General features: G+C 39.5%; 1 protein-coding gene across 2 annotated transcripts in view; it reads left to right on the plus strand.

The window, feature by feature from the left end:
• The first annotated feature begins 1,113 nt into the window (after window positions 1–1,113).
• PSIP1 (PC4 and SRSF1 interacting protein 1) overlaps window positions 1,114–26,131 on the plus strand; it is a 32,223-nt gene continuing 7,205 nt past the window's right edge. Inside the window, exons 1-13 of one of the 2 annotated variants that reach the window (XM_071424961.1) lie at window positions 1,114–1,249; window positions 1,747–1,933; window positions 2,901–2,977; window positions 6,532–6,670; window positions 11,353–11,469; window positions 14,534–14,641; window positions 14,762–14,824; window positions 15,701–15,800; window positions 17,468–17,543; window positions 18,403–18,628; window positions 19,243–19,361; window positions 21,640–21,695; window positions 22,870–22,940. In XM_071424961.1, coding sequence (XP_071281062.1) covers window positions 1,862–1,933; window positions 2,901–2,977; window positions 6,532–6,670; window positions 11,353–11,469; window positions 14,534–14,641; window positions 14,762–14,824; window positions 15,701–15,800; window positions 17,468–17,543; window positions 18,403–18,628; window positions 19,243–19,361; window positions 21,640–21,695; window positions 22,870–22,940 — 1,224 coding nt within the window. In that variant the 5' untranslated portion in view covers window positions 1,114–1,249; window positions 1,747–1,861. Of the gene's footprint in view, window positions 1,254–1,746; window positions 1,934–2,900; window positions 2,978–6,531; window positions 6,671–11,352; window positions 11,470–14,533; window positions 14,642–14,761; window positions 14,825–15,700; window positions 15,801–17,467; window positions 17,544–18,402; window positions 18,629–19,242; window positions 19,362–21,639; window positions 21,696–22,869; window positions 22,941–26,131 lie in introns of both variants that reach the window. The other variant, XM_071424963.1, reaches the window with a different exon arrangement.

A 26,131-nucleotide genomic window follows, 5' to 3' on the forward strand; every position in this document is an offset into this window, starting at 1 on the left:
AAGGAGTAATTTTTTGTGCCATACTATGACTTGCAGGTGGGGGCATCACATAGGACTAAACCCAGAGGGGGTTGACAGGCAAGCTAATTTTTGATGCAGAACTGGAATTAGACACAGCAGGACAGGCCATAAGCAGGCCATAATAAAGAAGGTAGTGGGTTTATATCTGGTTTTGCGATCTTCACTTTGAAGAAAGGTATTTGTGAGGAGGCTCTCGGTGGCTGATGTGCTCACTAAGGAGATCAGCTGACAGAAACAGGAGAGGAGGACACAATGGCTTGAAATGCTAGGTGAGGAGGAAGCTTAATGTGGACTGGTAAACAAACCAGGAGAGAATAGATATGGAGAGGACAAGGGGAGTAATATAGTCTGAATTAGTAGCAATTCTAGTTAGGAAACAAAACCAATCAACCAACCAACCAAAAAAAAAAAATCTCCACCAAACACAGGAATTAATGGCGACTAAATAGCAAATAAGGATTCTGTTACAGACTTCAAAAAATCGAACAACTGTGAGTTGTTGTATGCTGGGGGAAGTCAGGACATCAAGCAAGTGGCTGGGGAGTACCCGGGTGACACGGGCAGCTTTGGGTCCGGCAGCAAGAAGGGATGAAAAGCCCGGCAAGGGAACGGCTCTGTAGCAGAGCTCGTGGGGCGTGAGACACACAAAGGGCCCCGCGGGGACAGCCGCACTCGTCCGCTTTGGAAAGGAGATTGGCGCTCATTAACCACGCCAGCCTGTCAGCGGCTGAGCAGGGCCCATTCCCCCGTGTGCGGCGATGCTCAGATCGGCTCCCGCCGCCACCGCGGCCGGGGGCGGTCCCACAGCCGCGCCGCTGCGGCGGCACCTCCTCCTCCTCCTGCTGCTGCTCCTCCTCCTCCTTTCTTCCTCCCCGTCCGCCTCCTCTCCCTCCAGCGGCGTCCCGGCTGCTCCGCCCCCACCGGAGGAGGAACGAACCATTTTTCTCACTGCGGGGAGAGGGAGCGAACGAGACTTTTCCCATTCCTTTCTCCAACCCTGCCTCGGATCCGGCGGTCTCTTTCCTCTCGTGGGCTCCCGCATTTCTGCAGGCGTGGAGGCTGGAGCCGAGGCGTCTGTCTTTGGGCGGGGCGCTGGCCGAGTCCTGGCCGGCCCTCCTGAGCTCCCCCGGCGCCCCTGTGCGGCTTGCCGGGTGGTACCGGCCCGCTGGCGGGAGGAGGCGGCGCGGCTGGGTTTCCCGCGGCGGGCGGCGGGCCGGACGCCAGCGCGGTTGGTAGCGGCGAGTTCACCACCGGCGGTGAAGCGGCGGGCGGGCGGGCTGGGGAGAGAGAGGGAGAGGGAGAGGGAGAGTGCGAGAGAGAGAGGAAGAGAAAGATGGGTCGGGGGGAAGAGGGAGAGAGCGAGAAAAAGGAATGGATGGAGAAGAGGCGGGCGGGCGGAGTTTCTTTTCCGCGCGCCCCCTCCCTCCCCCCCTGCCCCCCTGCAGCGCTCTCGCGCCATCGTGCCCGCGTGCGTGAGGGGGCGAGCGGCCGGTCGGGCAGAGGGGAGAGCGGGACGAGGCGGCGGGCGGCTGTCCCGGCCGGGGCGGCCTGGCCCTGCCCGCGGGCGGGCGCTGGCGCTGCGGAGTGCCCGGGGGGTCTCTTCGCCGGGGTGAAGGGCGGGCACGGCGCAGCGCGCCCTAGCCGGGGGCCGCCCCCCCTTGCTGACGTGCCTTCTTGTGTTGCCCTTCTCTGCTCTCTCCCGCCCCGGTGTGTTTATCCCGGCAGCGAGTGGCACCTCGTGTGGCTGGCAGTACCTCGGTGGTTTCTGGAGGTGCAGAGCCTTTCCTTCTCTGAGCCCGGCTCGCCTGGCGGCAACAGGGCGTCACGTTGGTGAGAAAACATGAGCCGAGATTTCAAACCCGGAGACTTGATCTTCGCCAAGATGAAAGGTTACCCCCATTGGCCGGCCAGGGTAAGGCTCGCCCTCCTCCCCCTACCTCGCCTCCTTCTCTGCGGGGCGCGCTCACACACCTGTGCTGAGCAGCACCTTCAGCTTCGCCTCCTGTGAGGGAGGATACGACTGGGCTCCCGGGGATAGAAGCGGCTTTGCAGTCACATTGCAGATCGGTACCGTAAAAAGTAGCCCTCTCAAGTAGTCATTAGTTGTTCTAATTTGTGTAACGCGGCTTTACGAAATGAAGACTGCTGTATGGTAGGTAGCCTGACACTGGAGCATGTGCAGGCCCCTGGAGCTGGAGCTGTTCAATAATGGTGTCTCCAAATAACTGCTCTTGGCAAAAAACCCCCACGAATTTATGGCAAGATTACTCCTAAATGAGCTATGTCTACCGCGCCTGTTTCTGTTAAATAGACTAAATGTATGTGGTAGCTTGTCCAGTCCTTTTTTTGTGTTCTCTGTGGTCCAGTAGAAAAGGCATGCAAAGTTCTGGGACTGCTCTAGGTCATTTGTTGGATGTGAGAATGGAGGTAAAAAGGTATTTATGCTGACTTGGAAATTGGGGTTCTTTTAAAGTTTATTACCCTTTTGGTAGTACTTCACATTTGGACTTCCACAAGTTATCAGGTCAGGATAAGGGTAGGAAGTCTTCCCGTTGCTTTTCCTTAAGGATGGGCAGTATGTGGACGAAATTGAATTGTGCCTTTTACCTGTAATGCATTGTAATTTCTCCTTTTAAGAGAAGTGGTCATGTGAAAAGTATGTCTGTAAACTGAAAGTAATGTAATTTTCTATTGTTGCTTATACTGGTTTTGATTCTGCTATTTTTTTAACATACTGTTAAAAAGAGATCTAAGTTCCTGATTTACTTTTCTGTAACTTTTTTTATTCCCATTTTAATGCTTAATTTTTTACATATTTTCCACTAAACTGTTCTGGTCTCTTACTTGATTTGAACTATAATAGGCTGTGTTTTTCCTAGGTGGATGAAGTTCCTGATGGAGCAGTAAAACCGCCTATGAATAAAATGCCTATTTTCTTTTTTGGCACCCATGAGACGTAAGTTCTTTATATTTCAGGGTTGTCTTTTTTCATTTTAAAATGCTGTGACAAAAATATATCTTCTCTGAATGTAGTATTTCAAGCTATTGTATTTATTAGCACATCTTCCTGAATTGATCTGTTTTGTCAACACATGATTCTGTAAAATTTACTTAAACTCTTCAAGGGAATGGTAGACCATAACCATGTATGCTTTGCTCATCAGAGGAAAAAAATTGTACCCACAATGATGTGGCTGATTGGGTTTTCTTTTTATCTGTAATGAGTTTAATTATAGTCCTCTATATCGTCAAAATTCTCAGTACTATATTCTCAAAGAAAGTGCAACAGACAAAATTTGAGAGATGGACAGATAATCATGTACTGGAGTTGTTTTTATTATTTGGTTTATTGTTTTTTTCCTTATGAGGTTTTGGGTTGTGGATTGTCTTATGAGATCTGGAGATAGAGATGAGGAAGTACAGGTAGCTTCATACCTATCAACCTGCAAAATACTGTTTTTTTGGTACTTTGAGCAGTGTTTTGTGGTGATACAGTATTTGATTTGAGAGACTGTATGTCTCCACTGCTGAATTGAATAGAAAATATCCTGGGGTTTATATAGTTATCTGTTTTTGAAAATTACTGTGTTGCTTTTTAGCATGACTGGTTGGGTTACTGTAGATTTAAGGAATCATCAGATTCAGTGCTCCATTTTTTGTTTGAGTTGCCAAAAGAAGCCAAAGCAGTTTAAACCTGTATTAGTGTGCTTTTGATTCTTCTGTTTTTCTTTAAAAAATGGCAGATTGAAGTTGTGTGCAAAAGTTGTCCATTTCTCTCATTTTATGGAAGGGTCTTACTTTTTTCAGCTTATTAAACGGATTGGAATTGCTTTATATGGTACTTTGTATCCATCTTTAGCAAGTAAGTATCTTGCTAAGATGATACATTGTCCTGTTGAGTTAAAGAGTACGCATTTCCTACTGCTGGCATTACTTGCTATTACTTTTCTTAAAAAGCAATTTCTGTGATGAAAAAGATACCTATATGCTGGATCATGTATATTTTTTTCAGCTAATCTCATCTTTCAATAAATCTTTCAATGCTAATTTTTTTTTTGTTTGATTGGAGTTTTTCTCTGTGTGTAATTTTGTGGGTTAAGAAGAGTTCCTGGAATTCGATTCAAGGTTGCAAGGTTTGTCTTGTCCATTGTTTTAATTATCATTTAAAATGTGTTAGGTTTCCTTTTTTTTTCTTAAATTTTTCACATGACTAAACCTTTTCTTTGGCAACTGCAACACAATGCTGCTTTGGTTCTGTTGTTGGTGTTGTTGCCCACCCTTCACCCCCTGGGCACTTCGTGTGTCAGTCTGGGCTGCAGTGGGGTTTTGTGCAGTTCCAAATAAGTTTGGGAATGCAGGTTGAATGTAAGGAAGACAGAAATAACTCCTCATCTAAAGGTTTAAAAACACCTCAGCAAGTTTTGAGAAGTTTTATGTCCAACTTCAGATTGAGCATAGGGCTCTTAAGAGGTGTTTGAGTTTGAAAAATTTAGTAGTTGGTGGCTTAATGTGTGAGTAATTTGGAATGGTTGTTCCTCACTCTGCTATAGTTACTAAATAAAGTTTTGCCGCAATCTAGTTTTTGTTAGGCTCTAGGTTCCGAGTTACTACATTTCAGAAATCCGTGGAATACCAGAGAAATGTTTTGCCTCTGTTTCACACACATTGCAGTGTATGGTGTTCCATAACCCAGCTGTCTCCTGGTGTTTGTTAAGCATGTTACTTATCTTAAGATCTGTAGAGTGATCATAGGTGAAACTTTTCAAGTTCTTGGTCTCACTTATTCCTTACAGCAGATACCTATAAATTACAATAGGAAGGAACTGATTGGGTGACAAAGGAGACTGATGTTCCATGGCCTGTCATTTTATTTAGATTTTTAGCTGTAAATAGTGACTTCAGTGATCCATCAGGAATTACGTAGAGTTAACAATTTCTTGTACTTTTTTCCTTGGGAATTAAAGTAAATTTGGTAAACTTGTCCTGTGCTGTGCTTCTCACAGTTAAGATTTACACATTGCGCAAAGTTAGATACTCTATCTCCAGCATTTTACTAGGCTGTCTATGTATAGTCTATCATATTGTAAATAGTGGCAACTCTGAAAACTCACATAATCAGTTTATCATGCTAAAAACTCCTGTATTAAGGATGACAGGATTTCAGGCTGCATGGATGGTTACAGCAGGTAAAAGGAACTATGGCGGAAAAGGAAAGCAAGACTGGTTTGGGTATAATTCTTACTTGACTTCTAGAAATAATATTAGTTGAGTTTATGAAATTACTGTGGATAAGTCTTAACCTGTACTTTGTATTTTTTTTTCTCTTAAGTTTTGTAAAAAAGCCATCTGAATGTGTTTCTATCTAGGGAGAGTAATAAAATTAATACTATTTAAATAAACACTTTATTTGGATATGTAGTGGCAACAGATCATATCAGTACAAATTTTGTTTGGTCACAGACAAACAGGTCACACTGAACTCTAGTTTCTGGACTTTCTGTGTTAGGGTAATCTCTTTTTGTTCAATTTTTCTTATTCCTTTTTCTTTATTGGTACATGAGGACTAAACTGCAGCAGCCTAGTTAGCTTCATAACCTTTTCACAGTAGCTATTCTCAGGTGTTTTTCAATGCCTGACAATATGGGCAGAGGCTTAGAGACTGAAAAAATGCTTACTTTTGGAGAATAGGGAAGAAGAGAGGAATGTTTTTCCTATTTTTGTCTCTCCCAGTTGCTCTGTCTGCCTACCATCTTTTTGGTCTGGGTAAATAAGCTTGGCAGGTGCACATTTCCCACACTGGCTGAACCCTCTCTGTCTCTTGCCAAGAGGTGGGTGATTTGCAGTCTAAGCTGACAATGGCTTACTTATACTTTGTGCACACAAATGAGTGTTTACAGCTGGAGTAGAAAATGCTTAAGCTTTCAATGAGATTCTATGTTTTTTTCTTTTTTCTCTCCTCTTTTTGGGGTGTAAGTCTGAGGTAGCTGCTTTTTTTTTTAAGGATAATGAAGGAAGTAATGGCATGGAGCTTAGAAATATCTGTTTAAATTTACCATGAGCTGGTACTTCAGAAAGCAAGTGTCTGCAACTTTCAAATAGTTGGATGTAATATAATTGCAGTAGCACAATGTCTAGGCATGGATTGAAACTGAGAATGTACTACCAAAGAGTACATTTTTCTGTTAGCAGTAGGTAGATTGGTACCTGCTGAAATCCTAACTTCAAAAGACCATGAAAGTAGAGCAGAAATGAAATAGTCTTTGATGCTCTTCAGCATAAACTATAATACTGGTTCCCAGTATTCCCTTCCCTCAGTGAGGAGGAAAGTCTCTGTTTGTGGTGGTAGTAATGGAGACCTTGGGGTGTTGCAGGCCAAAGTTTAGAAAACTAAGGACTCAGTAGAATAGTTGTTATAGTACTAATGGCTTTAATATTTAATAACACTTGGTGCTTACTTCTTTGAAAAAACTAACCAATTAAAATGTTAATTTTGTTTTTTCTTTCCTTAAGGGCATTTTTGGGGCCAAAGGACATATTCCCTTATTCAGAAAATAAAGATAAATATGGCAAACCAAACAAAAGAAAGGGTTTTAATGAAGGGTTGTGGGAAATTGATAATAATCCCAAAGTGAAATTCTCTCATCAGCAGGTAAGCTATGCAGACTCTACAAATCTTTGTTGCTTTGGATGGGGGAGGAGGGGAAATGTAGTGTTTTCCTGACACAGAGTAATGACTTACTGCTGCTGTTTAACTGCAGGTTAGACAAAATTTTAAATAAATACTGTTTGTGTTTGGTGTCTTTTATCGATAGGATAAGAAGAGATGGGGGTTAAGTGGAGATATATACATACTTACAACTATATATATTCCTGAAATACCTTTGTAATTGTGTGACTGCTTGAAAAGTGGTGGGTTTTTTGGAGTCTCAGTCACTCTGCCCTGTATATTCTAAAACCAATTGCCTGTGTCCACAAGTATCCTTGTAAGATTCCAGTACATGCTCTCCTAGTGTGCAGTATTTTCATTCTAGCAGTTGGAAGCAATGTGATGTTTGCCTTTTAGCCCCTATCACGTGACTTAATTCAATTTTTGTCCATCAGTAGTTCCTTGTTTCTTGCCCATTTGTAAGAATTCCAAGCTTAAACCAGAGCTATGCAATGCTACCCATAAAAGGACCCAAATTTATTATGAAGACAAATTCTCATGCTCATTTTTTCTTTGCTTGCTCTGGACATTCTGTAAGCTTTTAGTTTTTTTGCTGTGTACACTGAATGTATTCTGACCTTGGCTCCATTGGGTCTTCTAGGCAATGCTGCAATAATAATAAAAATAAATGCCGTCTTCTGTTTTTATTTGCTGTTTTTTCACAACATGCCAGGTTGTCATTGCAGCACCAATTAATTCCAGCTTCATAAGATATCCATGTTACTGTGTTTCTAGTTTGAATGAGAACATGGATAAAGCAAATGCAAATAATAATGGAAATTTGCTTCTGAATTTGTCGTTCAGCTGCAAAAAGGTTTACTTTTGATAGTCTTCTACTCTGTGCTAGGCATTACTAAAAGCAAGTTTTACTTGAAGTGAATCAAGCCCTTTAGCCAGCTTTTGGTTTATTTGTGGGTGGTCCTTGTTGGTGCTAATAGAGTACATCTGCAAAAGGCTTTATTTAACAGCTAAGGTTTTTTTGAGGAGTAGGACTTCTGGTTATTTTAAATAATGGAAAGATTGGATGTTTAAGTATGTGATGTCCTGATTTCCCTTGGAGTAGAGTTAGTTTTCTTCTTAGTTGCTGGTGCAGTGCTATGTTTTGCATTTGGTATGAGAATGCTGTTGATAACAGTGTTGTAATTTTCACTAAGTAGTGTTTTCCTTGGTTAAGAGTAAACACTTTTTAGCAACAACTAAAACATCTGTGAGTTTTGAACATAATTTTCATACTAAATCTGAAACACAGCACTGTACCAGCTATGAAGAAGAGAATTGCCTCTATCTCGGCTGAATCTGGGTCTACTGGGGAGTTTATGGGGAAGCTGGAATTTGTTTTAAGGGTGGCAGAGTGCCTGAAATGAGCTCTGAGGCTCTACCATCTTTGCCAAAAAAGGGTATGGAATAGGCAACAAAACATTCAATTTGGTGCAGTTTAGTCAGTTGACAAACACTTTTTGTTACTTCTTCTGGTAACAAGAAAGAAGGACAAAAAAAAAGAGTAGGAGAAACATGCTTCCCTCTGGCCACGTCTACTATAGCTTTGTTGGTTACCAGTGTCCTCTCTGGACATTTCAGTGTGCTCCCTGGTAAGACAGTGGTGGTATAGGAGGCAGTCAGGTGTGAAGTGGTTACTTTGTTTTTGGTGTTCCTTGTTTCTTACTCAGCAGGTGCAGTGTGGGCTCCTCCATGGCCTGCAGCCCTACCCTGATGTGTACCTTCTGTCTCCTCTCTATCATTGTTTGGCATTAAGGGAGCTTCCATGTCTGACCATCCAGGAGCCGCTATGACAGTCACACTCACCACCACCTGAGCTGGGGCTGATGCCCTTTGCAGCAGACAGCTCCAGTGATCCCACTGGGTGCCCTGCTGGCTCCCTGCACACACCACACTCACACAGGCAGACAACGTTTCCTTTATGGCTGGACCCCAAGTTTTGTTTAGCAGTCTCAGACATCTGGGTCCATAAAATAATTTAATCATTATGCTACCACAGAATAACAGCTTGAGCTGGGTGCTGCCTGGGAGGGATCCTGGACAAAGGAAGCCCTGGACATTTTTACCCTCACAGGCTAAGCTTGGAAACTGTTGGGTCTTCCAGTTGAATCCTTGGTTCCTGATGTCTGTGAGTTTCCACTCACCTGGCTGGCTACTGTGCCCTTTGTTTGCAAAGTTCAAGATCTCTTGCCTCCAGCTCCTGCTGTTCACAGCTCAGTTTGCAATGACACGAACTACTTCCACTAAATGTAGTCCTTAACTTCTCTTTGGCTTGGGCAATGGCTTATGTGTCTCTTCTTTCATTCTCCCTCCTTGACTGGCATCTCTTTTGCCTCAGAACCCCATGTGCCCTGTGCAAGCATCTTGTTCTGTGCATGACCATCCTTCTATCCCCTCTCCCCTTTCTCCCATTGCTATTTGGGTGAAGGCACCATCTGTTCCCAGGTGAGGTGGGATGTTGAAGTGGGTCAGTTCATCCTTTGCCAGCCAGTTGTGATCAGCTCTGGGCAGTGATGGACTTGGTTCCGCCCATGTCACTGGCACCTGCCCACAAGCATGAAGGATGAGCATAGTCAGTGAAGGATCTTGAAAGGGAAGGCAAGTGGTTGCTTATAAAAACTGAGAGTAAAGTAACATAGGTGCTGATGAGTAAATACACTGTTTTCCCAACAATATCTTTAAGTGGAAAATATTATGGCCTGCTAATATATTGCACTATTCAGTGCATAGGTGAATGGACACATTTCTTTAGCTGTAGTCTTGGTTGTTACTGTATCTTGGGATATTCCTTGATCTCTATGTTTTATCTACATACAACTCTTTGATTTTAAAGATTCTTAGAGCTAAGTTACACACTTAAAAACAGCAGGGAGGACAGTTCAGGAGACAGAGCTTAAAAATTTAGGATGAGTAGGAAATTTTGTGTTCAGGCATGCAGCAGGTATGGTCAGAGGGAAGTGGGTGATCACATGAAGCAAAGTTGAACTTTTAATCTGAATGCAAGATGACATTAAAGGGGCAGACTTGTCAGCTCTTAGTATCTCTATACTGAGGCATTCACTTGGAATTTTTATCCTTTTTTTTGTCTTTTTGTTGGGCATATGTCCCAGTATGGCTGTGTGCCCTAAGCTGTCCACCACCCTAACATGGAAGTGGGGAAATTCAAATAAACTGAGAGCGAGATTAAGTGACGAAAGAGGTCAAATGATGGTGGTCAAAACAGTAATTCAGTTTTATTCACTGTCAAAGTGAGCAAGGAAGAAAATAGAGAAGTAGGGGAAAGTGAAGAATTGCAAAAAGTGAGAAAGGTAGTCTCCACCAGGAATCTGTGCAGCCTGTGAAGATCCTTCTTTCCTCTGTTGGTGGGCAGAGCTCTGTTGGGACATGCCGCCCACTCATTTCTATCTTGGCTGAGCGCTGCTTTGTGGCACTGGCTCAGCAGTTTCACTGCAGTGGGGGAGCCATGACAATGGCACATTGTCCTGGGGTGACTTTATGAATTGTATCCCCATTCATCTGTTTAGCCCAGAAATAAGTTTTGCACCTTTAAGACTGGTTCTGAGAGCGAAGTGGCAGGAAGTTTGCCTTAAGCCAGGACACATGTGCATTGAGGTTCATCACATTCCTGGAGTACACCTCGTCCCTGGCAGTGGCGCTACCATGGATGCTCAAGGGCCATTGCTGCTCCACATCTTCAGCTGCAGGGTGCTCTGGCACCTGGGTGTCGTGGTTCGCACTGCCGGCAGCTTAGGCTCGAGAAGCTGAAATTGCTTCCGCTTTGTAAATTCCACTATGCACTCTGATGGACCCAAGCAATAGCAAAATGGATTGTTTGCTAGCAGTTCTCCACTGCATTTTTTATCTTAGTAAGGCCTTCTGAGAACTGTATTTTCTGCTTCATTGCCACAACTGGAATGTTCTAAGAGCAGTATTGATACTTCGCAGATGTTGCTTGTAACTGCTAGTAAGGGAGTTGGAGGGCAGAAAGGAGATTGTAGATTGGGCTTAAACCCAAACCCACTTCCCCAGTGGAGGGATAAAGCAAGTCAGGGGATCTCTGCCAGCTTTATTTGAAGTAGCTAGTATGTAAGAAGGAGAAAGGCATGCACAATGTAATGGAAGAAAAAAGTGTAATTCAGGCATTATCTCCTCTGTAAATGAAGTGTTAATTCATTAATTATCTTACTGTAATCCTTTTTCTGCTTACATTTTCAGGAACAAGTAGTTGAACCACTAAGGATTTATAGCATTTTTAAAAATGCACTTCTTTAAAGTAGCATCAAAATTTCTTTATAGTAACATCAAAAGTTTTATTTGATCAAAACAATTTTTTTATTTTTTATCTCTCAAGATATGTTATATTATGCATAAGAAAATACACTGCAGTATAGTAATGTGAAAATGAGTTGTCACAGCATTAGAGTTTGAAAGTTTATTAAATAAATTGCAGATTAAATTGAAAACAGTGGAAATTAATGAAATAAGATGTATTTCATATTCTTGTCCATCTAGTAAGGGGTTCCTTGATGTGATGCTTTCTTAAGTAGTGTGTGTAGGAGAATACACCTCAGGTGAGGAGGGGATTTAAATCTCATTTTGGATGTTTTGTTTTTTTTTTTTAATTGAAGCCTCATCCAGCCATTAACACTCCTATCAGTGAAACTGTTGAAGAAAGCAGTCAGGAGCCTGCTGAAGGAAGTGAAGAAAAAGCAGGAGCCAAAAAAAAAAAGTGTTCTGTCCCAAAAGTAAGTGATTGAATTTCTGCTTTGTTCTGACTGAAATATTTTCAAGTCAAAACTGTATTGCCAAGTCTTTACTTAAATACCTTAAACTAACAGCTGTTTAATGTTGTAACTTGCCTGTATTTGCTTCTTTTCAGATATACTTACAGTAATACTTTTGTCCTTCTCTTTTCCTTTTACAGTGCTCTATGTTTTTTCAAAATTAATTTCTTTACCAGCCTGTATTTCTATATCATAATACATACTAAATTCATACAGTATTTCCTAGGCAGGAGAAGTTGGAAAACTATAATTATGACCAAGAATTGGGTTTCCTTTTCTCCTTCTGTTTTTAAAGACTTTTTCATATTATAGACAGGTATGACTCACTTTCAGTTGTGATCATTTATATTGAAAAGTAGAATTGAGCATTAGATTCTGTCATGGGTGAAAGGGTACTTAAGTGTGTTTGCCAGAAAGGGTTTATAAGAATCAGCTTTAATTAGACCATACCCTTAATGAACTACTTAGGATATAGAGAATCTCATAACTGTATCAATTCAGCTCTTAAGCCAGGAATAAGTATGCAGTAGTTTACACAGAATTTAGCTTCTTTGCTATGTAAAGGTGTGCATACCTTAGTAACCTTCCAAAATGAAGTTCATTTCAGTCTGAAACATCTTTGTTTCAATTTGCTGGGGCAGTATATAGTTTATACTGTAAGAGGTAAAGCTTCCTAGCTTACTGTACATTAAATGACTTGGTAGTATACTGCTTTGAACTTTTCTCTATTCTTGAATGTTTTGTTCATATGGGGATATTTCTCATATGGCATGAGAGAGATACTGTGTGTTGTCAACTCTTCTCTGTGGTTTTAAGAATAGAATTCTAAAAGGACAAAAATTTTCATGGAGGTGGGATTGGCATTTATGGTATCTCATTCATTTGTAACTCATTTCTGGAAATTACTACTCAACATGATGAACAGTGCCCTTAAATTAAATGTCAGACTATTTTGAATAGACTTGCCTTTATTCTTGACCTTTGTTTCCATTTGGCTTATTTGCCAAGGTTTAATGTAGTTTTTCTGTAGGTGTTGCTGGCTGTCCCTCAGTAGTGATTTACAATTGCAGCTGCAGAATTTGCAGTGTGTCAGATACTTAGCAAATAGGATTAGTGTCCAGTAGCTGTCATAGATTTGTTATTCAAGAGTAAAAAAATTCTTTGATTGGAGGGGGAAAAAAAATTAGCCTTCTTGTAGTATACTGACAGATTATGTTGAGAATGGTTTTGGTGATTTGGAGCCTGCAGAATTATTGATGGAGTATTTCTCCTGACTTCTTACTGCCTAGAGCTCCTTATTTTAGTACTTGCAAGTATGGAATGTGAGGATGATTTGGGTTCTATTTGCTATACCTTAGCAGTGCTTTGAAACACATAATTTCCTGACAATGTTCGCAAACCAGTGCTACTCTTGCCTATTCATGCTGCCTGTAAAAGTATTTGTTCTTAGCGTTTGCTACTGTGAGGGGAAACTTTTTAAATTGGGCTGATTGATTAATCAGTTTGCTTCACTCTGAATTTATGCCTCAAGCAACATGTGTTAATGGGGATGCCAGTGACTTAAGCTTCATGTTTCTCATCAAAAGTGCTTCTAGGCTTTTCACTGCTGGCACAGTGTAAGAGAAACAGGAAGTCATTGAGCCATTTAAACATAAAGGTGGAAGATCCTGACTGGGTTCTTTTGTATAGATTTGCCTAATTAATCATCTTAAGGCAAAATACAGAGCAAATTTGAGCAAATTTCTTTTTTTTTATACACTATATGTGGTAATGTAGCTATAACATTCCATTAATCAGCCCTTGTACTATGGCTTCCTTTGGTTTTAGTGAACTTCTGTCTTAAAATTGTACTTTGTAAAAAGACTCAGTGATGTTACATGTCTTCATGTAATTAGAAATACTGTGTAGTAGTTGCTTTTTTTAGTGTTGAAATTTTAAAAGCTAGCTACTTAAAAATGTAATTTTAAAAAAGATTCTTGACAGTGGGACAAGCCAATATTATTCAAATTGAGAGAACTGATAATCTAAAAGACATGCAGATGTATAGGCTGCAAGGAAATGTTAATTATTTTCAAGCAAGTAATTACAAATGCTTGATTTTTCAAGTTCTAACTGCTTTCCCAAAACCAAAAGTAGAATTTTAAAGGTTTAAAAAACTGCAACAAAACAATAAAAAGTGCATAAATTACAATCTCACAAATTATAAAATTATTTACTTGTGGTTTGTTTACAATTTGGCCTGGTTGCAACTAGGATAGGGTTTGTTTTCTTCTTAGTAGCTGGTGCAGTGCTGTGTTTAGGATTTAGTAGAAAAATGTTGATAACATACTGATGTTTCAGCTTTTGCCAAGTAGTGTTTACCCTAAACCAAGGACTTTTCAGTTTCCCATGCTCTGTCAGTGAGCAGGTGCACAAGAACCTGTGAGGAAGCACAGCTACAACAGATATCCTTAACTGGCTGAAGGGTTATTCTCACAGAAATTACAGAATGGGTCAGGCTGGAAGGAACCTAGTCTAGCTCACCTTTCTGCTCAAGCAGAGTCATCCCAGAGGACATTGGACAGAATTGTGTCCAGATGGTTCTTGAATATCTCCAGGGAGTAAGTCTCTACAACCTCTCTGAGCAATCTTTTGCTTGGTCATTGCACAGTAAAGAAGTTCTTCCTCATGTTGAGGTGGAACTTCTGTGCAACAGTTTGTGCCCATTGCCTTTTATGCTGTTGCTTGGCACTGCCAAGCAGAGCCTGGATCCATCCTCTTGGCACCCTCTCCACTTCTACACATTGATAAGGTCCCCTCTCAGTCATCTCTTTTTGAGGCTGAACAAACCCAGCTCCCTTGACTCTTCCTCATAAGAGGAAGTAGTCCAGTACGATTAGACCTTTAATGGGCACCTAAGAAATTAGTGTACCTATGGATTTAAACTACTTTAGGGAAAAGCAGCCTGCTGCCAATTAGCATGTTCTCTTTTCACTATAAAATACTTTCTAATGTGTTTTTTATCCTCTGTTGACTTGCTTTGCAGTTATCCCCTAAAGGGGATAATAATTTGCCTACAGAAGCTGAAGCAGAAGAAAAGGAGATGGATACTTCAAAGGAAGATGATCTACCTTCTGACAAAACCAGTAAAGAAGTACGTGAGAGCTTTTTTCTGTGTCACAGAGAACATCCTAATATTATGTTTATTGCTGTAGATCTATTACTATATTTTAGTTTTATTAAGATTCTTAGGCACATTTTTAATCTTTCACAGGATGTGGTGAAAACAAATGATGCTTCTATTCCTAAAGTTGCTAGAAGAGGAAGAAAAAGAAAGGTAACAATATGTTTAATTACTTCACATTACTGGAATTTTTTTGGTGTGATAATACTGGATGCTATTTCCTTTAATGACAGATTATGCATAAATTTTCAAGTGTCTGAAAGATTTTCAGGAATGAAAGTTTTCCCAGAGTGGTTTACAAGTATTTATTATTTTTTAACTTAATGTGGAATATAGAGTCCCTGTCTTTCCCAAACAACTTATTACAAATAAGAAAAGGTAATACATAAACGGTTGCTAAACTGCTAATAAAATAGCCTGCATTGAAGCTCTGAAAAATTTCTTTTAACATCTTCATCACATTGAACTAACACCTGAAATACAAATACCTTTTTCACAAATTGTGATTTTTGTGGTGTCTACAACCTGGGAGAATACAGAGTTACTTTGAAAAAGGCAGTTCCAGCTGCTTGCTCAGCATATGCTAGCCTTAATGTTCTTGTGGTCACACAGCCAGCCAGATCTGGACACTGACCCAACTAAAAACTAGAATTAAGTAGGGCAGATCTTAGTTTTGTGTTTGAAACCTTACCTTTCAAAGTTACAGCTGGCAGCAGGGATGGGGGATGAGCATGAAGTACTTGTGACCTTGGTATGTTTGTTACAGAAAAGTAGCATGCTGTTTCTATACTCTAGTTGTCCTTTATCTCTGGACACTAAGCTCTTGACTATTTTCTCCATTTGGGATTGGAGAGGGCAAAATCAGTAATACCTAAGTATAACCAGTCACTAAGTTCAGATACTTTTTTGTGCGTACAAGCAATCACATAATAACATATTTCCAGAAGTTTAAAGGTTTTTGTTTAAGAAAGGAATTGAGATATTGATGCCATGTGTTTTTTCACGGGTGAAATTCATTCTTTAAATTAGTCTGAAAAACAAGCTGAAGCTGAGGAAGCGGCAACAGGGGCAGCAACAACTACTGGGACAGTGTCTCCAAAAGTAAGCCCCAAAAGAGGAAGACCAGCAGGTAATTTCGGAAGAATCATTGAATTTTTTTCACCACAGAGGTATTTTAGTAGTACTAGTCAGGGAGTTACCCCCTTCCTCTGAAGAACTGCAGAGTATTTTTGAATGCTTAAGGCAGATTTTACTAATAGATTGTAGTGAGAAAACATCTCATATTGATGAGTTCAGGACATGAATGGATTTAAATTGATAGTGTTAATATTTAATCTTCTAAATTAAAGACTGGTTTAAAAGTACTACCTTTTAGAATAGGTCAGTCTTCTTTGCAGAATACTATTTAAGTGTAGATATATGATAGTTGCTCTCTGGCAGGTTTGCTGCATAAAGGTTTGTGTTCATTAAAGGTCTATAAAATACTACAATAGAGTTAGAAGATCCATAAAACATAAAGATGAGAACTGGGGGGACAAGGAGCCTGTAGGTGAAGTTCAGAGGATTAGAAAAATTAAATAAGAGCTGAAGAGACGTGTTCAAAAAGATGTTTAAGTATGTGTTGATTTATAGGCAAATAAAAAGAAAATATAACTGATTTTTGGGAATATTTTGTTAGAATAATTTGTTTCTTTCAAATTAGCAATGATCTATTGTCAATTTAATGGTAAGCTTGCAGATATTCTTGATTACTAATTACTGCTTTGGAAGACAGTTCTTGCAGCAGTTAAGTAAATTGTATGAGCACCTAGTCAGGGAAACAAATAATTTATAGTCTTCTGTATCTGCTGACAATATAAAAACAATGGAACCACAATTAAATAGACTTTAAGTACTTTTGCCATGGAAGCTGTGAGGAAATTAGGTATAAATTCATTCCCCTCTGCCATTTATTACATGCACTAAATATGCATTTTTAATATTTGTTTTTTCTTTACAACTTTTTGCTGGTTTTGATTTAAACTACTGTCAGTAAAAGCAGGAAAGCATCTGTAAGATATGCTTTTGCCTCCTATATGAAAGACCTTTTTGGAAAATATACTATACAGCCTTCTCTGTTGTTGATAGGATGCTGAAAAGTACTCTGTGCTAAGACCAACAAGAGTTTAAACACTGAATATTAGGTTTCCTGGTAACAACATAATCACTGTGGTACTGGACAAGCATTTGAGGTACATAAGTGCCAAGAAGGAGGGCTTACTCCTATCAATATGGTGAATCTGAGGAAGTGTAGAGATTTGATCTGCACTGTAGTGTGGTGGTAGAACTTCTTGACAGTGATTTGTTAGCCTGAAAAGTGATGGAAACCCAAGATACGGGTAAAAGTAGTGGACAACAAACTATAATTGTAGACATAAGTGACTGCTTTTCATTCTCTAATGTCAGGTTTCTCGTTATCTAATTTAGTATCCATCTTAGTTATGCACCATGTGAAACAAATGTTTCACGTTTGCAACTGCATAGATTGCAAAAAGCACAAGAATTAGTAGCCAGAGCCTGTGGCTAGAAACCATCAAAGTTTTTTTTAATTCACCAGTCAGCTAAAAAAACTGCCAACACTTTAACTTACAGAGAGATCTTGATTAAGTTTGGTACTTAATTAATTTGAATTCTGTACAGTAACAAAGGGTGTATATTTTGATTTAAGCATGGCTTATGTCTGTTGAGTATCTTGAGATATAGACCAGGAGCAGATGGTGGCTATGTACTAACCTGTTATTTCTGTATAACTCCCAGCGTCTGAAGTAAAAGTTCCAAAACCAAGAGGGAGACCCAAGCTGGTGAAGCCATCATCTCTTTCGGAGGGTGACTTGTAAGTTTTTTCTTAATATAAAGCTTCTTCATTGTCAACTGTGCTGCTCCTTATGTTAAGACTTGTAAATTTTTACTCCTTAACAGGGTTTTGCCCTGTTAGTGTTCAATATAAGTTACTATTTGTGTAGACATTTTTATAATACAGAGTCATTCAAGAAAGGACATTTCTGAAACACAAGAGAGAAGATCTTAATCTTCCTAACTTGTCCAATCTGTACAAAATTCCTTATATGATTGTATACTGAATGAAGAGGAAAGGTGTTTATTAAAAAAAAAATACAACATCATACAAAAATAAAATAGTGTTTTTCTTTTTGTACATTTTTGTTTCAGAAATCTCTTCTGATGAAATTGCAACACTCTTAGTTATCAGAATTTTGGTTTTGCTATCTACAGTTCTTATTTCAGGTCTAGTGCTTCTAGTAACTCAAGGAAAAGTTGAATATACGTTTAGTTTTCTATAAATTGGCAGATACATGGTTTTGGAATAGTAACAACTTAAATAAGTATATTTTATAAACCTAGTTTACAGTGTATGCACTTTGGGTCCTACAGACCCATCTGTGTGTGGGGAGTCCATGGAGAATTAGCTTCTTGGGTGAGGATCTTTGCACTTCTGTTCATGTTACCTTCATTAGGCCCTCCATACTGATATTTACTTGCTGGGGGCTCTTTCCCCCCCACAGGTAGTGGGTTTTAATTTTTCGAGAGAGTATTTTTGAAGAGTTGTATAGTGAATTAACTTCATAATTTTACTATTCTGTGGTTAAAAAGACCCAACTTCCCGAGTTAGAATGTTGTTCTTTGAAGTCACTATAGATAATAGATGTGATGCCTAAATACTATTTTTGTTTCAGTGTTAATGAAGAGGAGAAGACAAAGAAAAAAGGAACAGAAGAAAAACCCAAAAAGCAAGGAAAAAAAGATGAGGAAAGTCAGAAGGAAGAGGAGAAATCAAAGAAGGAATTTGATAAAAAAGAAGGAAAGAAAGAAGCTGAACCAAAAAGGAAAAATGTTGCAAAAGTGGGTTCTGCATCAGCTTCTGATTCTGAAGATGAAGGAGAAGAACAAGAAGGGGACAAGGTATAATTTTGCTTTCCTGATGAATTTATTTTAGAGGAAAGTATTATCGCTTGGAGGTCTTTCTCCAAGTTAATGCTAAATCTTAATGACAGTAATGACAGTCTGGCACAGCGCGTGTACAGATATATAGAATAAAATTTTCAGAAGTATATTTTTCTCAAATAATTCTTTCAGGAATTCTTTGAGTATTTTCTAAGAAAAGCATCTTTTCTAAGATGTATTTTTAACAAAAGATTTGAATGTCAAGAGGCTTATGGGGTTTTTTTTGATTTTATGTTCCCTGGAAGACAGATGTTGTTTTCCTTGGGTGCATCTGGAGAACACGTGGCTTGAAATCACATTTTTAAAAGGTACAAAACTGTTTCTAGCCAACAATTTGTAATGTCTTTATTTTTCTGGTGCTTAGTACTGCCCTTAGCATTGCCCTCTGGTTTTGAGGGCTTAGTTTTGAAAAGAAAAAAAGCAGAAAGGACTAATGAAATTGTATTTAGCTTCAGGGAAAGCCAGTGTTTGTCAGGCTGCTCCATGGAGCAGAGTTATTTCGAAGATACTTAGTTTCATCTGCTTACAGAAACAATAATAATGTTACATTTCTTTCCAATTGTAAAAAACAGAAGAAAAAAGGGGGAAGAAGCTTTCCAGCAGCTCACAGAAGAAACACTGTAAGAAGCCAACATGAGAGAGAAGTAACAGAAAGAAAGCGTAAGCAAGAGGAACAGACAGAATCTGAATCGTGAGTCTATTTTAACATGTGATGCCTGCAAGTTGTAGGAATATTTTGAACCTAAGAGGAGGTGAAACTTCTGAAAAACTTCCAACCTGTTTTGCTCTATGTTCTACTGTTATCACCCCCTGCCCATTTTGATTTTCTATCTTAACTTCTTTTTGAGGGGAAGGTGAAAAGCTCCTTGAACTAAAATGTGCCTTTATGGGAAGAATGGAACATAGAAATTAAGTGATGTCAGTCTTTCAGTGATGTAGAATTTCTAGCAGAGGACAGGTGCGTTCTCTTTAGAACTGACTTAAGAATATCCATGTGAAAGGGGTTCATGTGAAAAACTGTTCAGGATAGCCATATATTTTTCTTTAAAACTTTAGAAAAAATTGTTAGGACCTGGTAGGTCCTGTTAATCCATGGTTATAGATTTTTGATGAGGTATGGAATGCAAAGGTTATCAGGAAAGCATTTCCTTCTCTGTCTGACAGTTGGAGCACATGCTGTCAAGCAGAACAAGGAAAAGGTAATTACTGTAGTATTGCAAAGCCAGTTGACTGATACCAAGAACAAACTGCATTTAGAAGATTACTCAAATCAAACTTGAGAATAGAGAGAAGATCCCATCAGGAACTTGGACAGTAGGACAATAGAAAGAAATCTGACCCATTCACTATTCTGCATATGGGTGAAGAAGCTGCACCACAAGAGCTTGATGTTGTCATCCCCACCATTGGTGGGAGGGCAGAAGAAAGGCAAAGAACAAGGTAAAAATTTGGAGGGAAGGAAGAAAATAAAGGTCCCCTTTACCTGTAACAAAAAAAACCCTATCCTTTTCACATTCACTAATAAAAGTGTAGTTTGTTTGGGTATTTCTTTTCTCATGCTCCTCCAGCCCTTTTTCCTCTTCTTCCTGTCAGTCCTCTGGAGACCTAACATAAATACGTACTTGTGGCAAACCTAAGCATTTCTAGTTTCGGAGATAATAAATTGCCTTAGTGCCTTTTAATATATCACTATTTAACACATGCTGATTTCATTTTGGGAATCAAACTGTCATATATTGATTTAGTAATAACAATCAAATTTCTGCTTTTAAATAGCTGTCATATTTTATGAGTTAGATAGAGTTTTGTTTCAATGAGATAAAGGAGAAGTAGTGAATGAATAATGAATTTATTACAGTTGATGACTTATACCACAAAGCTCAATATTGATAAAAAGTAAAACTGGTATAGGCTGATACATGTTTTGATTATTTTGCTTGTCATTGTAGTTTCCATTTTCTGGTAGCTACTTCATTAGTATTTATTTAGTTAAAGTGCTTTGTACATCATTCTGTACATATGCAAAGTTTATCTGTACTGTTGAGATTGTGCTGCTAGTTGAAGCAGACAAGTTTTGTGTTCTTTATGAAAGAAACATGGAAGACATGCAGGCCTACATGTTTTATGTATGCATATTAGTATGACAAGAAGAAAACTAGTCACCAGACAGTTATGATATGCTGAAATATGAAAATTCTAAAAGTAGGCTTTTAAATCCCTCAGTCAAAACTGAGGGATTGTTAAACAGAAGTTCATGATCCTCTCTGCATAAAGAGCTCAAAAGCTTGTTTCAAAGATTTCTGCCTGTCTTCATCCTATAACTGAAACTGAACTTTTTTGTTGTTTTTCTTGAGTCTCAGCTTTATTTTCAGTGATACAACTGGGGGAAGATCAAGAACGTTTCACTGCACTTGTAATAATTTTTTTTCTGCTTTACTACTTCCATCAAGAACTTTAAAATTATTACTGATACATTTATGACCAACTGTAAGATATGTATACTATTACAATTCATTATTTGTGAAAATAGTCATATAGGAACTGATTATGGTTAATTGATCTCTCCATAAATTCCCTGTGGTAATGGTAAATAATTCTACTCCTTTTGTCATGGTAATTAAAATATTTTCTTTCTCCATAAGTTAGTTCTATATAATGCCATTTCACCAGTTAATATGTTATGTTATTATGCAACAAAAACCAAAATACAGTTTGGAGATTACTTGTTTTTTAAAATCCTTTAATTTGCAGCTTCTAGAAAAATGAGTACGAAAGACTTACCAGCAGTATCTTAGCTGATTAATTTTTGTTAAGTTTTTCGTCCTTCAAAACCAGGGTTTGGTTCTTTGTGTTTTTTGCATGCTAATGTTTTAGTAAAGATAATATCTCAATATTGCATCTCATCCAAAAACTGGGGGGAAAAAAGCAGGCTTACAACATTGTAAAAAACATTTCAACATTTTTGATAGGCAGAATAAAGAAGAAGGCAAGAAAGCAGAAGTTAAGAAGATTGAGAAGAAGAGAGGTTAGTTGAAAGAATCTAACCAGTATTTTTGATCATTTTATATTTTGAATGGAATTTCTTCCATTCTTTCATAAGATAATATACTGCTGAGGGTAGCATGTGTGGTTTCAGTCTGAGGTGTTTGATCCATGATTCTTCTTTCCCGTCTGTGAAACAATGCCATTTTTATTCTTCAGTGTTCTTTCTGCAGTGCAGTGTAGTAGAACAGGTCTTTGCTTTTCTGACTTCGCTGTCATTTGATCTTTTAAACCCCAGTCTCTTCTGTTTGTGAACTTGAGAAAAAAGCTTTTATTCTTTGATATAAATCACTTCAGTCATTCCCATCATTTTTTCCTTTGTATCTTCTCATAACACAATACTCTGAGGGACCTCTCAAAACTATTTAGATACTACCTCTCACTAAGTAGGTGGCTTAGATTCAGATTACTGTGGTCTTGCCTGCTGACTGTCCTTCATAGGGATAAGGAATTCCTTTTTCAGTACTCCTATCTTTGAGGCCAATCCAAACCACTGTCTGTAATCTGTAATTTGTAGTATAGTACAGATCCAGTGGCATGAACTCCACTCAACCCAGTGTTGCAGCAAGAGGGCAAATAAAAGCAATCCAAACCCCTTCAAGATGGGTTTGACTTAAAGAAAACTGTTTGCTTGCACTATTGTTCAGAATTTATACCAAATCCAAGCAGGCATTCAGCATGTGAATTAAGGAATGCCATGTCCATTCATCTTTCACGCTTCTAAAGCATGTGTACTGGGAACATTTTATTTTGTTGGATTTGGATTGTAACTTGAATTGTGACCAGTTTACTGAAAACAAACCATCAATATCCAGGTGTCCTGTCATGGAGAGTCTTCCAGCTTTATAACTCTTAAATTTTATTAAAACCTCTTGTTAAGCTGGCCTACAATTAGAGGGTGACAGCTGTGTTTTGGAATAGAAAATTCTTTTCAGTTGTAACTCCTAAGGAAAAAATTGCGTGGGTTGCCAATCATGTTCAGTTTTAAAAAGCTGTGTACTTTTTTTTCTGATTGTATTTATGTGTGCACCTGCATGTAGGATGTCTGCCTGTTGTCTTCTGCATGCTGTATGAGGTTCATTCATGTGGAATTATTTCTGCAAAAGCAAACCCGGTGTGATTAACAAATGTTCATGAGTATTATTTTTAATCTTCAGAAACTTCAGTGGATTCTAGGCTTCAAAGGATACATGCAGAAATAAAGAATTCCCTGAAAATTGATAATCTTGTAAGTATATTTTTTTAAACTGATTCATGTTTCAAATTCCAGTAGGAAATACTTGGCATGTGTTCTTGTTTTTAATTAATACTCTGAAAATGAAAGGCATTTTTTCCATATGAAAGATAACTAGTGCTTAAATGTGGTTACTGTGGGCAGTGAAAGATAAGTGTCAGCAAATGAAATCTGTTTTGTTTGAAAATGCTACATAATAAATTATTTACCAGAAGCATTCAGATAGAATTACGTCAAATAGAACATCTGGTGCAAGGTCAGCTTGCTGAGCCATGTGGAAACACCAGGACATTGGATGCAGTAGCAGGATGCAAGTGATTAGGGCTCAGTCCACTGACTCCACTCACTGTCAAGGGAAATCTGCTGCTTGTCAGGGGTTTGGGTTTGGTATGTTACTGGCAGATGTTCGAGGCTTTCTGGCCTTATGACTATTTGCTGCTGCAGATTTTCAGGTTGGGCACCAGTGATTCAGTCAGGGGACACTTGGAAAGTATCAAGCATGACTGTGTGACTTTGAGGGTAATAGTAAAGGCATGGGGACCCAGGTAGTGATCCCTTTATTGAGGAAAGGTCTCACAAAGAAGTGGGTAGGTGTGCTAGGAGGTGGCAGGATCTACTCAAAAAATAGTGCTGCCAATGGGCTGGCCAGCCTAGTTAAAGAGCATCAAACTAGGAATGGTAGCAGAGGAGGAAATGGTGGAGCAGGATGGCAATCAGATGTAAACAGATGTCAGCAGTATGATGTAAACTGACTTTGTAATCAACAGAATTTCTTTGCAGAACAGGACTGAAGTGGCATGACCACAAGCATCAGCACATTGAATGAGGAATTGCTGGCAGCCTAGCATAATGAGGAAAACTCTCATAACCTTTCTGGAATGTCAGCACAACTGTGTTTCTCTTAGGGATGTCTGTACACTCATACATATAGTGTGAGGAGCAGGTGTGGTAAACTGGACATCTCTCTGCAGTTGTAGGGCTGTGGTTTCATTGGTATCAGAGATTTGGATAGAAGTGAGGTGAGCCTTGCCTTATATGTTTACAGGCTCTTTAGGAAAGATGGGAAGCTGGGAATACAAGACGAAGGATAACTTTATGTGAGAGACCAGCTGAAATGTGTGGAACTTTGCACTGGGACAGCTGATAAGCCAACTGGGAGCTTATGGGTCAGGATTAATGGGCAAACCAAAATGAGTGACATCCTGAGAATATCTTCTGCAGATCACCTGTTCAAGGAGAAGTAGAGAATTTAATCTTCTTAAGACAGTGGGGAGACCCCTTTGATTCTAACTGGAAGCTTAAAACATCCTAGTATTTGCTGAAAGGACATTCAGATACCATAGTGATGCAGGAAGCTTCTGGAGTTTGATAATTGCCTAACACAGGTGATGAAGGAGTTGATAAGGCAAGACCTGATCCTCCAGAAAGCAAAGATCTGGTCAGGCATATGAAGGTGGGGGCAACCTTGGCTGCAGTGACTGTGGTAGAGAAGTGCAGGGAGAAGGGAGCAGGATGAAAAGGATCACAGTCCAGGGCTGTGATCCTTTTCATCAGGAGAGCAGATTTTGACCTCTACAGGGATCTGCTTGGAAGAATCTCTTGAGAGACCATGCTACAAGGAAGACAGGACAAGAAGACCTGGCTCACTTTTAGGGATTACCTCCTTCTCAAGGTTGATTCATCTTAAAGTCTAGGAAAATGTGGGCCTGCTGCTGAATGGGATACGGAGATAGGAGCCCTAGTGAATGAAGTAGGAGGTAACAAGTAGTGAAAAGGCTAAGGTAACCAGTGTCTTCTTGACTTCAGTTTACTTGTACAATTCTGTTCAGGAATCCCAGGTCCCTGAGACCATGGGAAGATTAAAACAAGAAAACCTTGATGCTCAGAGGACAAAGATCAAACTAGAGAACATTTAGACAGAGACCCAATACAGAATAAGCATAAGAGTGCCAGAGGAGCTAGTGATGTCATTGCCCATCCACTCAATTTTGTTTTTGAAAAGTCATGGTGATAAGGGGCTGGTTCCTGAGGACAGGAAGACAGCAAATGTCTCACTCATCTTGCAGAAGGAGGACCTAGGTTACTACAGGCCATTAATTCTCACACCAGTCCCTTGAAATGTGATGGGACAAATCCTCCTAAAAATTGTTTCCAGTGATATAAAGTACAGTAAGAGCTCTGAGACTTGTCAGCAGAATGAAGATTAAATTATGCTTGACTAAAATTATGTCCTTTTGTGAGATGACCAGCTTGATGGATGAAAGAATGGATATTGTTTCTGTTAAGATTAAAAAGGCTTTTGACACTGTCTCTCAGGACAGCTTCAAAGATAAACTTAAGAGGTCTGAACTAAAAAGGCAAATGAAAAGTTGGACTGAAAACTGGCTGAACAGCAGGGCACAAAAAAACTAATTGGTGGCAGAGTCCAGCTACCGGCCAGTCACTAGTAGTCAGTACTATTAAAACATGTCATTAAAGACTGGAATGATGATACAAACCACACCTCTAGCAAGTTTGCAAATGATAGAAAACTGAAATCAAAGGTTTGATGGGAGTGTTACCATCCAGAGAGACTTGAACAGGCTGGAGAAATGGGCCAACAGGAACTTCATCAACTTCAATTCCAGTAGTGCACCTGTAGAGTGATAACCCTGTGCCTCCAGCATGGGCTGGAGACTGATAGGCTGAAAAGCAGTTTGTCACAAAATGACCTGGGGGTATTGGTGGACACCAAGCTTAGCATGAGCCACCAATACAGTTCTGCAGCTAAAGTGGCCAACAGCTTTCTGGGCTGCATTAGAGAGAGTTGGCAGAACGTGGAAGGAGTGTGGTGGTTGTGCTCTACTTGGCACTGATGAGACACTGGACTGTATTTTAAGCTTCCTAGAAAAACAGAGACCTGGACCTACTGTAGGGTGCCCAGTAAAGGGCCACAAAGATGTATTAGTGGCTTGGCGTATGTGTTGAAAAAGAGGAGGCCAAGAGAGCTGGGAGTGTTCAGTCTGGAGAAAATAACAGAGATAAGAAAATAAGCATGAGTGAAGAAGTATGGCATGAGGAGCAGCAAGCTGTTCCAGCTAGGGAAACACAGAGTTCTTCTGGGTGTTGGAAGCAAGGTTCTGGTACTGTGGTGGTGGGGGACTGCCTTGTGCTAGACTTAATCAATTCAAGCCTGCTCCAGTGGA

The sequence above is a fragment of the Agelaius tricolor genome, unplaced genomic scaffold (genome assembly GCF_023055355.1).
Source record: "Agelaius tricolor isolate 1412-34295 unplaced genomic scaffold, bAgeTri1.0.p SCAF_4, whole genome shotgun sequence".
In the NCBI taxonomy this organism is placed as follows: Eukaryota; Metazoa; Chordata; class Aves; order Passeriformes; family Icteridae; genus Agelaius; species Agelaius tricolor.